This window comes from Oncorhynchus nerka, linkage group LG22, assembly GCF_034236695.1.
Source record: "Oncorhynchus nerka isolate Pitt River linkage group LG22, Oner_Uvic_2.0, whole genome shotgun sequence".
Classification (NCBI taxonomy): domain Eukaryota; kingdom Metazoa; phylum Chordata; class Actinopteri; order Salmoniformes; family Salmonidae; genus Oncorhynchus; species Oncorhynchus nerka.
In genome coordinates, this window is record NC_088417.1 from 49,953,332 (window position 1) to 49,969,314 (window position 15,983).

Below are 15,983 nucleotides of genomic sequence, written 5' to 3' on the forward strand. Positions count from 1 at the left end.
AATGGTTATTTATGACTTTGCTTGTAGACACCCTAATCTGGAGGGACATTGTACAGATGGACATTGTTTGCGAGCCCACTCCGTTGAAGAGCTGAGCTCAAGGGCACAACAGCACGCAGACCCCATCTGGTGTTTCACACAGCAACTTTATGGTCAGCCGTCTAATATGCCCTTCACTGCCCCATCAAATGTTGAGATGGAATGGTCTGTATTCTGATTGGCTCTGTGGATATTGTTTGTGTCTGAGGAACCCCAGGGGTCAAATTGTAGAATGATCTGAGATGTCAAGGGGAACTCGTTTTTAAATGTTATGTATTTTTAGGATCTTTTGGGGTTAGACAGTGACAAGCTTGAATAGAAGGGAGATACAGATGCAAAAAGGCCTGGATTCAATCCCACACAAGCAGGGGGATCATGCATGTGTCTGAGGCAGGGGCCTTAACAGCTAGGCTAGATCAACTCCAGGCACTAGTACGTGTATTTCTATACTTTACGGCCAGTTTCCCAGACACCAATTATGTCCTAGACTAAAAAGCATGGACAGTAGAAAATCTCCATTGAAATAGCTTAATGTGTTCAGGAAACCGATATGTGTGTCTGCATATCTGAAGTATAGGACAATCAAACCAAGTGGCTCTTCATCAAATGCTTTATTACAAACCAAAACAGTACTTATTCAGATATTGTACAAATATACCACTTTCACTCGAGAGGGAGGTATATATATGGCCTTTTTGGTTTACCACAACTCAAAGTAACTGCATGGCATTGTCAATCAAAGAAAATAGAGTGAGAGAAAACATATTGTCCTTCTAACAGTGTCGGTGTGTTAAAAGGACTTAATGCAAGTAAAACACAAACAGAGGGGACAATAAGAAAGTGCAAAGTACTTCAGATTGAATACTTAACCCAAACAAAGAAACAAATGAATTTAAAAAAATGATAAAACCTTCCTTATTTACAGTCATAGTATTTGTTTTAAAATGATTATTTATATATTTATTGAGGCAAAAATACCGTTTTGTTCTTTCTCTAGTTAAGTATCAGTGACATGCATATCCATCGTTTTTCAGCTTTGGATGGGTTCTTTCTCCCTTTAACGTTACAGTGGTTGGGTTTCTAACAGAGATGTCCCATCACTCAACCGATAGTGGAGGTCTTCAGAGTAGACAGACACCAATGAATGACATCAAGATGCACGTTTTGTACTAGCTAAACGAGGGTAATGTCCTTTGGGAGTCGGCACATGGTGAAAAGGCAATGTAATGCCTGTGGTTCACGTTATTCCAATTCCCAGCATGGTTTGGAGCAGACGGTCTTTCCATTCCTCCTGTCTGCCAAGAAAGGATTTCCAATGAAAAAGGGTGGACATCTTAATGATTCAGGACGCAGAGCGCTCTGCCACGGCTGAATCAGATGGGCAGCGAAAAGTAGCTAGGAAACCAGGTAAAGAGCCACCCGGATAACTGGAAAATCATTCGCGGTACGTATCACACCCCATCAAACGGCCATAAAAGCTGCATTCAATCAGCCAATAGGCCTCTCTATATTGGCTTTCAGCAGTATTATGGGAAATTTGAAGAGGGTTGTGATGGGTAATCACTAATAAGGAGCTCTCACTCAGGTGTCATCCTCTCATCTTGCCACTCATCCGTCTCCTGGTTTAAATGAGCTTTTTAAACAGCACTGGGCAAGCTAGAAGTACTCAAGAGACTCACTGAGACAAAGTTGCTGATTTCTTTTCACTCTTGGAACTGCCCACGATTCAGGAGATAATTTCACCTTCCCTACTGGAGTGACGTTATAATTTTTAAAAATAATACTAAAGGTGAATCTGGTGGATTTCAACCAGGCATGAACCAAAGCCAGGTTAACTTGTAATGTATTTTCAAGGAGTGTAGACTCCTGAGTACCCCTGTCCTGGATCCAACCATTTCAGAGGCCAAAGGGTGAGTGCACTCTTATGCCCTCTGCACTGTGGGGTGAGTAGAGCCCGCTCCCTCCTGGGTGATCTAAGATGAGTGTGCTGGTTTATCCTGGAGGGCGCCACAGCATCATTCAATTCAAATACCTCCTGACATCTCATCCATCACATGAACTGTATTGCGAGGGAGCCAAAATAAGGGGTGTCTATCCGGGAGGAAGCAGTCATAATGCTGAAGGACCAACTTGCTGGCAGACAAGAATATTGCTATGCAAAAGTGACACCTTTGGATCTGAGGAGAGCTCAGGCAAAAGTTGACAATTAAGTCAGAGAGAAGGATAGGGCATAATCCAACTTTCAGCCGGGACATTTTATTGAGTTTGAGTTTAAATTCTGTGTTTGGCCACCATGAAGAGACTTTGATAGAATGATTTGAGTTTGGCTGAAACTAGTATGACTACATGGCTAAACAAAATCACTCAAAGCAATTGTCCTTTTCATTCCTCATCTACTTGAATAGAATCAAATCTCAGATGTACCGTACCGTAGGGTTAACCATTCAAAACGGTGAAGCTGTATTCCTTAATGTTTTGTGAATAACACTTTTCTGTAATTTATTCAATTAAAAAAGGCACTCTTCAGGATCATAAATACCGTTCTTCTATAATTACAAGGTGCTGAATCAACACATATATTATGATGTGTAATGGCCCTTTGTTCATTTTCCAATAATACAGAACATATTTACCATGTTTTCAGCTCCATACACAGTTGCAACTGCAGGGGATTCAACTTATTACTGCAAATCTCTGCTCTTCATTGAAAAATAAGAAGGATTGATCCAATGACTTTATATACTGCAAGATATATCAACACATTCATTAGTTTGTTCATTCAACCGGATTAACGGACATGCTATTTACACAACACAAACAAAAAAAAAACACATTTCATCAAACATCAACAGTGGCACTTTATCGATAGGGCTTATGCGCATCCATTTATTAACAATCCTTAAACATTCTGAGGAATCTGAGATAAATGAAATAAACTATTCTCCACATCAATACATATCACAGCCATGAATAACCCCTTATGATGACCATAGGGGATTATATGTCATATATTCCTATGGGTTTATATGCCACTGTCCATGAACATGGGAAGATAACGCTACATATGTCCAGACTTGTTAGGTGCATAGTGCTGGATATACAGAAAACATGGAAGCAGGGGAAATCAATACAGATATGTACCGTGTACAGGTATATAGGGTGACAGGTGACGTGTCTATGTGGAGTCTCTTACTTACTTACTTTTACTTCAGCTATATCATCTTTGTACAGTTACAGGAAACCATCCCTCTGGCATCAGCAGCAGACTTTCATCCACTCTCGTTGGTTTGGCGATCGATTGGCGCTTCCCTCCCTCCTCTGAGCCAATCACCATGCCTGCTGGCCTTGGTGGGAATCCAGGGATACATGGAGGTGTGGATTGCCACCAAAGCAGCCTCAGAGATGTTGATTGCTCGGTGTGGCTCGGTCTGAGAGTTTGGCAGGGGTGGTGCCTAGGCAAGCCTGGGGAAACAGGTGTTTGGAGAGCTGTTTACTTTCCCTGTCTGTTTTTTATTTTTTATTTTGTCTCGTTTGATCTGGTCGGAAGCAGGTGGCGTGAGACACCCAGACACCCTGGCCTGTTCTCTGGGGAGCTATGCAGCCTGTGTTTCTCCTTTGTTTGTTCTTTGCTAGTCCTCTGTTTGCTCTAATGCCCTCCCTCTGTCCATAATCATCCCACTTTCACGACTCTGTCAATTCGGTTTAAAAAGACCTAAAATCTACTTCGGGTCCTCCCCCTGTTCCTGCCACCTCAGAGTATGATACACATCACTGCCCGCGTTAGCAAAATCAGACAAAAATACAACGAAAGTTCTGTCGTCACAGGAAGGGAATATGAACGTGAGATGTGGCTCTGTATTGCTTGTACAGGAGAGGGGGGTGGCTCTTCTTAAGAAAATCTTCCCTTAATAAGAATGCTCTCAATTATACTTTTAGATGGCGACTATGAGCTATGAGTAACGGGGAGTTTTACTTTATGGTATAGCTGATTTTCACAGGGTCTCTGGGGGCAGGCTGGGGGTTGCTGTCAGCTGTGTACGGGTGCTTCTTGTTTCTGTCTGTCTAAGTCCACTCCTTTGTCCCTCCCTTCCCTCTACACAGTCTGGAAGGCCTTGGTCTGGGCAGGGATCATGACCGGCGTGGCCCCCATGCGGGCCAGGTTCCTGGGGCCCAGTTTGGGGGGAGGGCTGGGCTTGGCCGGGGCCGTGCGGGGCTCTGGGGTTTTGGGAACCACTTGTGTGTAGGCGGGGGGCTGTTGGAGGAAGCTGGGGGGCTGGCCGTTCTCCTTAAGGGTGGCCACGGCGGGCAGGCGGGCGTGCGGCCCCCGGGGAGCGCTGCTGTGAACCATGGATTGAGTGGAGGAGGTGCCTGAGCGGGAGCTGCCAGAGTGGGACGAGGAGAGAGAGTTGGGCTTTACCAGTTTGGCCTTGGGAGCCTCAGCATCCTCCCTGAGACAGAGACAAAGACAGGCGTGGCTCAGAACATCGAAGGAATAATTGGTAATATTAATGAAAATAAAAACTTCCACAATGAGTGCATTAAAGCACATTTATAATGGTTTAAATGCAATGCATTATGAACTTGTACGTCTTCATATAATTATTTGAAGTAACTGGCCAAATACATGGTACTCTGAATGGCTGAATAACTGGTATCCACGTCTTACAATGAACCGTAGTTAGATCACGTTACGACAGAACATCAACAACATGTGATTGATCATCACTACGTCATTTGCAACCCCTCACCCTTTCTAAACAGTAGTCTGACCTCAGACCGTGTGTGAGTGTGTGCGTACAAGTGGGTGTGTCGCCACTAATGCTCCATATGTAAACAGGACCGAAGCGACGGTCTGCTCTGTGACTCTTCCCTCGCCGTGCCACTCCATTATTGATGCACAGCCATCCCCCTGTGCCTGCATAATTCAGCCTGACACTTGCAAATAGGCAACAGCGTGGATGCTACGCTATCGGCCAAAAATAGCTGCTGTTGTAACAAGCACTGCCAGCAGCATTATCAGACATAATTTAGGATGCTGGTATCTGCTTTAAGAGGTGAGGGAGGGTGCGGCTGTACTGGAGCTACAGTCCCGGCGGGATGGGGAGGAAAGGGGATGGGAAACATAGGTTAGAGAGAGGATGCTACGCAGTCGGCTGTAAGTGGTGGTGGTGTAAACTTCTATTGGTGGACAGAGTGAAGTCATGTTTTGCACCAACTAGGTTGTGTTTGTGTATTTACTTTTTGCTGTTTCTGGTTTATTTTGTTCTGTGTATTTGATTCTCTGGAAAATGAACCACACTAACCTAAATGTGTTTGGGTCTGTGTGTGTACCTGATCTCGTTAGGGGTCTCCTCCTCCTCGTATTTCTTCTTCTCCTTCTTGCGGAACACCAGCCAGATGATGAGGATGATGAGGAGGACGCCGAAGGACACACCCACCACAGCACCTGCCACCACACCCATGCCCCGCACATCTGAAACGCACACAAAGATAAATATGATTCACAGGTTGGGAGAAAGTGATAGCTATTACTGTTTTGAAGTCCTACAGGTCATTTTTGTTAACATCTATGGGGTTATAATATGAGGCAGTGTGTGTGTCTGTGTTGGTTATAGCCTGGGCTACTCACAGTGTATCTTGACCTCTACGGTGCAACTCTCCTCTCCCACATCGTTGCTGGCGGTACATTTATACACCCCAGTACTCTCCTTGGTCAGGTTCCTCAGTGTCACTATCTCCGAGTTCTTCAAATCTTACACAAGAAAAAAACAACAGGACCAGGTACAGTGATTGTGATGCAATTTAAAGCTTTTTTCAACTATCCCATCCACAAACACCATTGCAGGGGTTATTTGGACAGTGTTTGAACAACCACTGAATTATGATTGCTAAGAATGTAAACTAATTCAGAGTGACCATCCAAACTGGTGTCTCTACTGCATGTTCCTGCAATATCACTTTCATAATATTTCTGTGGATGTGTGATGAATAGTACTGTTCTCTGTTCCTGATATAGGCTACTGCTTTTTGGACCAATGATCATTGGCCCAATCCCAAACTATTAGGGGCTAGCGGCCCCTAATAGGATTCGATAAGAATCTGCGGCATTGCATTTGCCATATTACCTAAATTATCCAATCCTAGAAGATCTACAGTACACAAAAACACAAGGGGTAGGGACTGGTGTTTGATTTGGGATTGGACAACTCAGACCTTTGCTGTAATAGATGTGACTGTGGCCAGTTTCCCAGAACAGGTACATGTAGGTAAGGGATTGTTATTGAATAAGAACTTGGTCGAGTCTGCATGGGAGTGACTTGACTGGACACAAATAAGGATACTGGAGGTGGTAAATCTGATTTGAAATTGGTCTGGCATTCTGACACATACTTTAATTACATAAGTATGTTCTGCCCCAAAAGCCCTTAAAGGGGATCTGAAAAAAGAGGACATGGCACAAAAGTGCAGGAAAATGTTTAGAACAGGTATCAAGTTGACTTTTCAGTCAGTTTATGACTAAAGACTAATCTGACTTATGACAGACTTGTCATTATGTCTTGAAGACTTATGGATGCACCCGTGCACACAGCAAAAACATCCATACACAGAACGAGTATGCAGTGGACTAGAGGGCTTACCTATGAGGGCAAGTGGGGGCAGCTTCCCTACATACTTTCCCTTGTCCAGCACCCTCTCCCATTTGTAGTTGATGGGGTCAGAGCCGTCTGCAGACTTACAGCTCATCTTAACATCACTACCCTCTAACAGACGGCCTTCCATCCAACATCGTGGCTTAGAGGGCTTCACTGGGGAGCGGGAGAGAGAGAGAGACTTTGAATTAGATAAATAACAGGTCCATATTATGGTTCATCTATGGGCTCAGGGAGAGAGTAGGGGGTTAAAGTTTACGACGAGACCCAAACTTCACCCTTGACTGACCCACAGACCACCACCCAAACTGACATCTGGACTTAGCTGAAACACCTGAGACACATGGTGCAGAACCTGGGAACCATCGTGGTGGAGCAGAGAGAAGAGTTGAGCATCACTAAGACTGAACTCACATGCTATAAGAGCCAAGCGGATGAGCTGAAGATATGGAATATAGTTATATTTTTATGTTATCAATTTAGTGTATTAAATCATGTTATAAGTAAACCAATGACTATATACTAACTGAATGTTGTCTTAGCAATGGGAACCAGATGGACAAGCAGTGAGAACAGACTGAGAGCGAGAAAGAGGTGGAGGAGCTGAAGAGAGAGAACACAGGCGAAGAACATACTGTTATTTATGATAAAAATTACCATATCTAAGTGGTTGCTAGTCAGAACATTAAAACAATTATTTGTCAAATTCTTCCTGGGGGTGTACAGTGCACTCGGAAAGTATTCAGACCCCTTCACTTTTTGTTACGTTACAGCCTTATTCTAAAATGTACTAAATTGTTGTTGTTGTTCCTCATCAATCTACACACAATAACCCATAATGACAAAGAAAAACATTTTTTTTTTAAAATTGCACAAAAAAATATATAAACTCAGCAAAAAAGAGAAACATCCCCTTTTCAGGAACCTGCCTTTCAAAGATAATTTGTAAAAATCCAAATAACTTCACAGATCTTCATTTTAAAGGGTTTAACACTGATTCCCATGATTGTTCAATGAACTATAAAGTAATAATGAACATGCACCTGTGGAATGGTTGTTAAGACACTAACAGCTTACAGACGGTAGGCAATTAAGGTCGCAGTTATGAAAACTTAGGACACTCAAGAGGCCTTTCTACTGACTCTGAAAAACACCAAAAGAAAGATGCCCAGGGTCCCTGCTCATCTGTGTGAATGTGCCTTAGGCATGCTGTAAGGAGGCATGAGGACTGCAGATGTGGCCAGAGCAATAAATTGCAATGTCGTACTGTGAGACGCCTAAGACAGCGCTACAGGGAGACAGGACGGACAGCTGATCATTCTCGCAGTGGCAGACCACATGTAACAACACCTGCACAGGATCGGTACATCCGAACATCATACAGGATGGCAACAGCAACTGCCCAAATTTCACCAGGAACGCACAATCCCTCCATCAGTGCTCAGACTGTCGGCAATAGGCTGAGAGAGGCTGGACTGAGGGCTTGTAGGCCTGTTGTAAGGCAGGTCCTCACCAGACATCACCGGCAACAAAAGTCGCCTATGGGCACAAACCCACCGTCGCTGGACCAGACAGGACTGGCTAAATGTGCTCTTCACTGAAGAGTTGCGGTTTTGTTTTACCAGGGGTGATGGTCGGATATGCGTTTATCGTCGAAGGAATGAGCGTTACACCGAGGCCTGTACTCTGGTGCGGGATCGATTTGGAGGTGGAGGGTCCGTCATGGTCTGGGGCGGTGTGTCACAGCATCATCTGGCTGAGCTTGTTGTCATTGCAGGCAATCTCAATGCTGTGCGTTACAGGGAAGACATCCTCCTCCCTCATGTGGTACCCTTCCTGACATCACCCTCCAGCATGACAATGCCACCAGTCATACTGCTTGTTCTGTGCGTGATTTCCTGCAAGACAGGAATGTCAGTGTTCTGCCATGGCCAGCAAAGAGCCCGGATCTCAATCCCATTGAGCATGTCTGGGACCTGTTGGATCGAAGGGTGAGGGCTAGGGCCATTCCCCCCAGAAATCTCTGGGAACTTGCCTTGTTGCCTTGTCTTGTTGGAAGAGTGGATAACATCTCACAGCAAGAACTGGCAAATCTGGTGCAGTCCATGGGGAGGAGATGCACTGCAGTACTTAATGCAGCTGGTGGCCACACCAGATACTGACTGTTACTTTTGACCCCCTAACCCCTTTGTTCAGGGACACATTATTCCATTTCTGTTAGTCACATGTCTGTGGAACTTGTTCAGTTTATGTCTCAGTTGATGTTATGTTCATACAAATATTTACACATGTTAAGTTTGCTGAAAATAAACGCAGTTGACAGTGAGGACGTTTCATTTTTTGCTGAGTTTATATTTAAACTCAGCAGCACCCTCAGCACCCCTACTGCCCTCGACTATGCCGATATCCTCGACCGGTCCACAGCCATACAAATTAATATTATTTAATAAAAACAGTAAAAGAGCTTTGTAGGTCTGCATGCATTGGTTGTGTTTAGGCAGGTCTTAAGTGTAAGTGTATCAAAAGTTTGTATTTCGAAGAACCTCTAATATGATAGCAAGACGCATGGTCAAATTATAAAAATGGATAAAAGCGGCAATCGATAAATAGTGCCAAGGAGCGCCGCATGTAAAGAATATACTATGGTTTTAAAAAGGAATAAAATGTCAATCTAAAAGTAGCCTAAAGAGTCTAGCCTAAGTGTGCAGCGCCCATCATTGTTGCCTCGATAACTCACTATTTTTTTTAAAATGTAACATTTATCAGGAAATATTCCAAAGACATGGAAATCAGGTCTTGTGCTGCCACTCCATAAGGGAGGGGATAGTAGTGATCTTAATAATTACCGCCTCATTTCAAGGCTTCTTTTGTCTAGCTAAGATTCTCGAATCATTGGTAAATGCACAACTTTGCTCTTTTTTAAAATCTGAGACACGTAGTTTGAATGTAAAGGCTTTAGGCCTGGGCATAGCACTATTTCAGCAATCACTTTAGTTAATGATCTTGTCAATGCTTTAGAGACTAAAAGGAAATGTGCTGCTATGTTTGTGGACCTGATACTGTTGATCATGGTATTTTATTGAATAAGTTGTCCTCGATAGACCTGAGCGCTGACGCCGCTTCACTGTTTCATGATTATCTTAGTGACAGAACTCAGGCCATGGTGATTGATGGGGTTAAGTCTGAATTTCTTGAAGTACATAAAGGTGTACAAAAGGGGTCGATTTTGGGACCTATTCTATTCATTATCTATATAAACACCATTAGTCAATCTGTAAAAAGTTGTAAACCATCTATGGATGAAACTATTTTCTATGCTATGATCTGACTGGGTCAAAACTACAGTCAGATTTTATAGCTATGCAGGAATTCCTTGCCTTATACAGACAAAACAAAATATATGTTGTTTTCAAACTCTCGTAAGAATGTTTCAGATTAACTACATGTTCACTCATTAGATGGTTCTCAAAAGTGTTCCCGCATATAAAGGAATTTGGATTAATATGGATTTGACGTTTAAAAAACATAAAGATGAGCTGGTTAAGAAGCTAAAACACAGATTGTTCCATTCTCTAAACAGTAGGAAGCAGATTATTCAGTTAACCTTTTCATCTGTTCTGGATTATGGTGATATTATTTATCAAAGTGCAGGTGCTACTACTCTTAAACCTTTGAATGCCATTTACCATAGTGCCCTTTGTTTTGTTACAGGTGACAGTCTTGATCCTCATCAAATCAAATCAAATTGTATTTGTCACATGCGCCGAATACATCCGGTGTAGACCTTATCGTGAACTGCTTACTTACAAGCCCTTAACCAACAATGCAGTTCAAGAAATTGAGTTAAGAAAATATTTACTAAATAAACAAACAAACAAAAAAAATCCCAAAGTTAAATAAGTAAATTACATAACAATAACGAGGCTATGTACAGGGGGTATCGGTACCGAGTGAATGTGCGGGGGTACAGGTTAGTCGCGGTAATTTGTCCATTTACTATGCATAGATAATAAACAGCGAGTGGGGAGAGGGTCAATGTAAATAGTCTGGTTGGTGATTTGATTAACTGTTCAGCATTCTTATGGCTTGGGGGTGGGTAGCAGCTGTTAAGGAGCCTTTTGGTCCTAGACTTGGACCTCCGGTACCGCTTGCCGTGCTGTATCAGAAAGAACAGTCTATGACTTGGGCCTATTTTGGGCCTTCCTCTAACACCGCCTAGTATATAGGTCCTGGATGTCAGGAAGCTTGGCCCCAATGATGTACAGGGCCGTATGCACTACCCTCTGTAGCGCGTTACGGTCAGATGCCGAGTGGTTACCATACCAGGTGGTGATGCAACCGGTTAGGATGCTCTCGATGGTGCAGCTGTAGAACTTTTTGAGAATCTGAGGACCTTCGCCAAATCTGTGTTGTCGTGCCCTCTTCACAACTGTCTTGGCGTGCTTGGACCATGATAGTTTGTTGGTGATGTGGACACCAAGGAACTTGAAACTCTCGACCCGCTCCACTTCAGCCAGTCGATGTTAATACGGGCCTGTTCGGCACTCCTTTTCCTATAGTCCACGATCAGCTCCTTTGTCTTGCTCACATTGAGGGAGAGGTTGTTGTTCTGGCACCACACTGCCAGGTCTCTGACCTCCTCCCTATAGACTGTCTCATCATTGTCGGTGATCAGGCCTACCACTGTTGTGTCGTCAGCAAACTTAATGACGGTGCTGGAGTCGTGCTTGGCCACGCAGTCATGGGTGAACAGGGAATATAGGTGGGGCCTATGTACGCACTCCTGACATGCCCCAGTGTTGAGGATCAGTGGGGCAGATTTCTGTGTAGGTGTGTCCAAACTTTTGACTGGTACTGTATATATATATATATATATATATATACAGTATATATGTGTGTGTGTGTGTTGAGTATAATGTGTATATTTATTTTGCATATACAGGGCACATTTATAAAAGTGACAAAGATATACAGTACCAGTCAAAAGTTTGGACTCACCTACTCATTCAATTTTGTACTATTTTCTACATTGTAAAATAATAGTGAAGACATCAAAACTATGAAATAACACACGTGGAATCATGTAGTAACCAAAAAAGTGTTAACTTCTTTGGGATAGGGGGCAGCATTTTCACTTTTGGATGAATAGTGTGCCCAGAGTGAACTGCCTCCTATTCAGTCCCAGATGCTAATAATGATTCCATATGTGTTATTTCATAGTTTTGATGTCTTCACTATACAATGTAGAAAATAGTAAAAATAATGAAAATCCCTTGAATGAGTAGCTTGGTCCAAAATGTTGACATATATATATATATATATATATATATATATGTATTTCTATGTTTGGCCTGATATGGTTCTCAATCAGAGACATTGTCTCTGATTGGGAACCATATTTAGGTAGCCTGGTTGGTGTTGGGTTTTGTGGGTGATTGTTCCTGTCTTTGTGGCACCAGATAGGACTGTTTCGGTTTTTTCACATTTCTTGTTTTGTAGATTGTTGTATTTTCATCTTTATTAAAGATGTACAAAACTAACCACGCTGCATTTTGGTCCGCCTCTCTTTCACCAGAAGAAAACCGTTACATATATATATTTATATAGTCAACATTTTGGACACAGCTACTCATTCAAGGGATTTTCATTATTTTTACTATTTTCTACATTGTATAGTGAAGACATCAAACCTATGAAATAACACATATGGAATCATGTGGTAACCAAAAAAGTGTATAACAAAGTATTGAGATACACTTTTGTTATTGACCAAATACTTGTTTTCCACCATAATTTGCAAATAAATTCATAAAAAATCCTACAATGTGATTTTCTGGATTTTTTTCTTCTCATTTTGTCTGTCATAGTTGAAGTGTACCTATGATGAAAATTACAGGCCTCTCTCATCTTTTTAAGTGGGAGAACTTGCACAATTGGTGGCTGACTAAATACTTTTTTTGCCCCACTGTATATACAGTACCAGTCAAAAGTAACAGTCAAAAATGAATTAAATGATCTGAAAATCGAGTTGAGTGTCACCAAGGCTGAACTTCAGTTCACAAAGAACCAGATGAAGGAGGAGACTGAAGGTAACTGTCAATGTGCCCTTGAACAAGCAATTACGTATGAATAAATACGCAATATTTACTTTTGTCATAGAGGTATCTTCACAGCATCAGTGAGAGGAGTCTACTACTTCAGATTCACTTCCGGTGGTGGCCTGGATACAATGATGGGTGTATTCTGTTTAAGAATGAGCAGAAAGTAATGTTCGCATATGAAAAATAAAGATGCTGATCAGTGTTTGGAGTATGCATCTTATGCAGCTGTCTTGGAAAGAGGAGGAGGATGTGGTCTACATGCATCTCCCTGCCAGCTTCAGGCTTTATGATAATTCCTCATATCACAATAATTCCAGCCACAGACTGTTCTCTCTGCTACCACACGGCAAGTGGTACCAATGCACCAGTCTGGAACCAACAGGACCCTGAACAGCTTCTACCCCCAAGCAACACAACTTCTAAACAAGAATGCGAAATAGCTCATCAAATCTCAATGTGCCAATATTTTATTTTTGATTACATTTTTTTTTTATCTGATCTTTAACTCTTCGTTGTTTGAAAAAAAAAAAACGTAAGTAAGCATTTCACTGTAAATCTAAACCTGTTCTCCATGAAGCATGTGACAAAATAAAATGTCCTATTACAGAATGTGAATGTTACCTTGATAACAGAGTGTTTCACCTTGATATTATGAAATGCATTCTATAAGCATTTACTATCTGTCTGTCATTACTGTGTCCTTACAGCATAAAGTTATCTATCAATATGAAATATGCAATGATAACCAAGTTGACAGGTGCATCACTAACACTAATCTGAGGTCACACAATCTCCTATAGACAGATTGATAGATCAACCAGGATGGACCAGTGTTTTTTTTTGTATTTTTGGTACTTTCAGAAAACTACATTGACATCAAAGAAATGTATTCTTGCCAGCTGAAAACAGTTATCCCTATGAACAAACAAACATGATCAAACACACGTACACATAATATAGAGATCCCCCCCCCATCCACTTCCTGCTCTCTATCACGAACCTCTCTTCCTCTGTTTTCTCCTAATTTTGCCGAGCAGAGCGAATTCTACCCAGGATGAAAATAGGGGGCTGAGGGGGAGCAGGAGGCAGGGGGCCCTTCATCTTGTTCATGTGTCAGAATCACCTCCCAATACCCCCCTTCCCCAAGACCATTATCTTCCCATTGAACAAGACAAATGCTAATGTTTGTCTACCTAAAAACACTGGTTGACTTGGAAACATACAAGACGAACTGGCACAGAGAGACAGGAAACACAGGGATGAATACACTGGGGAAAATAAGCGACACCGGGGGGGGGACAATCACAAGGACAGGTGAAACAGATAAGGTTGTGACACATCTACTTTTTACTCCATACATTTTTCCTGACACCCAAAAGTACTCGTTACATTTTCAATACTTAGCAGGACAGGAAAATTGTCACATTCACGACTTATCAAGAGAACACATGGTCATCCCTCCTGCCTCAGATCTGGTGGACTTACTAAACACAAATACATATTTTGTAAATTATGTCTCAGTGTTGTAGTCTTCCCCTGGCTATCAGTACATTTTTCCAACAAGAAAATGGTGCAATCTGCTTTGCTGAATATAAGGAATTTGAAAATATTTGAACTTTTACTACATAAGTATATTTAGAACCAAATCGTTTTAGACTTTTACTCAAGTAGTATTTTACTCTGTGACTTTCACTTTTACTTATTAATATAGATATTAAGGTATCTATATTTTTACTCAAGTATGACAATTGGATACTTTTTCCACCACTGGTGCAAGTTACGCTTTTATTGTTGTCATTGGACAGTTAAGGATTTGGATCGGTAGCAACATGTGGCAGTGGTCCAATGTCGACCCTTTGGAGTTCGTTTTCGCTTTTACAAGTAAGTCACAAGTAACTGCCATCTTATACTTTAGTGACACCAACAGGTTAGTTAGGTAGTGATTCAAACATCCCACCAACAGTGTTTGTGTGGTCATTGCCCGTCAACCACCTCACTGGGCACAAACGTCAATTTAACGTCTATTCCACATTGGTTCAAAGTAATTCCAATGACATTGCATGGAACTAACTTTGATTCAACCAGTGTGTGACTAGTGGGACAATATGAAGGGACAAGGGACAGTATCACTTCTGTAATTGCTATCCATCGCATACAGTAAGCATTTAAAACCATGTTACACATTTTAACAGTGAAATATTGGTGGTGTGAACATCTCTTGAATCTCTGACTAGAGATGCCCACGGTCACCTGTACTAGATGTGTGAGTGTATCCCATTTCAAGTGACATAAGTATGATACTGTATTGTGGTGAATTCAGGGTCAGCCTAACCAAACCCAATTCTCTGAGGGTATTTTATGTTCTTGTGACTAATCATGCGGTGGAGCTCTTTATATTACCTTGTGTGGTGGTGACTCGTTTTGATGGTTCCTGTTTGATGGGGTTTTAGTTTAAAGTGTGAAAAATCATAAAAATACACAGCGGGTCCAGAACTTACCCAGTACTATGAGGTTGACCGTGATCCAATGGTACTTCCCCCCGTTCTTCACCTTGCAGCTGTACTCACCCGAGTCGCTCAGGGTGAGGTCACTGATCAGTAGGGAGGCGTCCCCCTTGAGGTAGTCCCCGGCTAAGGACAGTCGGCCTGCCTCCGCCTCGTTGGGGTCGTACACCCGGCCCGCAAAGTAGGTGATCACCTGGCAGGGAGGAAGGGACGGAAGGTGGGACGGATGGAAGAGGTACAGAGAGATCAGAGGTGCTGGCTGTGTATAGCAGGACTTGTCTGGGAGAGTTGGAACTGTGGTGCAACAGTTCTGTAGACATGGTTATCTGGGGAAACGTTGTGGGTGTGTGTAGGTGACACGCACATGGATACATGCACATATGCAAATACGCTGTCACATAAACAGAAGCATGAACATGCACACACATTTAAAAAAATATTTGAGTCATTCAGCAGACACTCTTATCCAGACCGACTTACCGTAATGAGTGCATACATTTTTCATACTATGTTCTAGCACCTGAGCCACACACACGCAAACACACGCAAACACACACACACACACATACACACATACACAGTACAAAAGGGTGGTGACCTAGGGAGCTCTGAGGTACCGGAACGCATGAGAATTTTTTTTGTGGCCTAGGGTCCGGGAAAAATGTGGCCTTTTATAAATGCATTTCATG

General features: G+C 42.4%; 1 protein-coding gene across 1 annotated transcript in view; it reads right to left on the reverse strand.

The window, feature by feature from the left end:
- Nucleotides 1-631: 631 nt before the first annotated feature.
- The window catches only part of LOC115105303 (CXADR-like membrane protein), a 127,672-nt gene continuing 112,320 nt past the window's right edge, over nt 632-15,983 (reverse strand). Inside the window, exons 3-7 of the mRNA XM_029627196.2 lie at nt 15,289-15,487; nt 6,678-6,845; nt 5,669-5,791; nt 5,371-5,512; nt 632-4,487 (exon numbers count right to left, since the gene is read on the reverse strand). Of these exons, the coding sequence (XP_029483056.1) occupies nt 4,133-4,487; nt 5,371-5,512; nt 5,669-5,791; nt 6,678-6,845; nt 15,289-15,487 (987 nt within the window). The 3' untranslated portion in view covers nt 632-4,132. The remainder of the gene's footprint in view (nt 4,488-5,370; nt 5,513-5,668; nt 5,792-6,677; nt 6,846-15,288; nt 15,488-15,983) is intronic.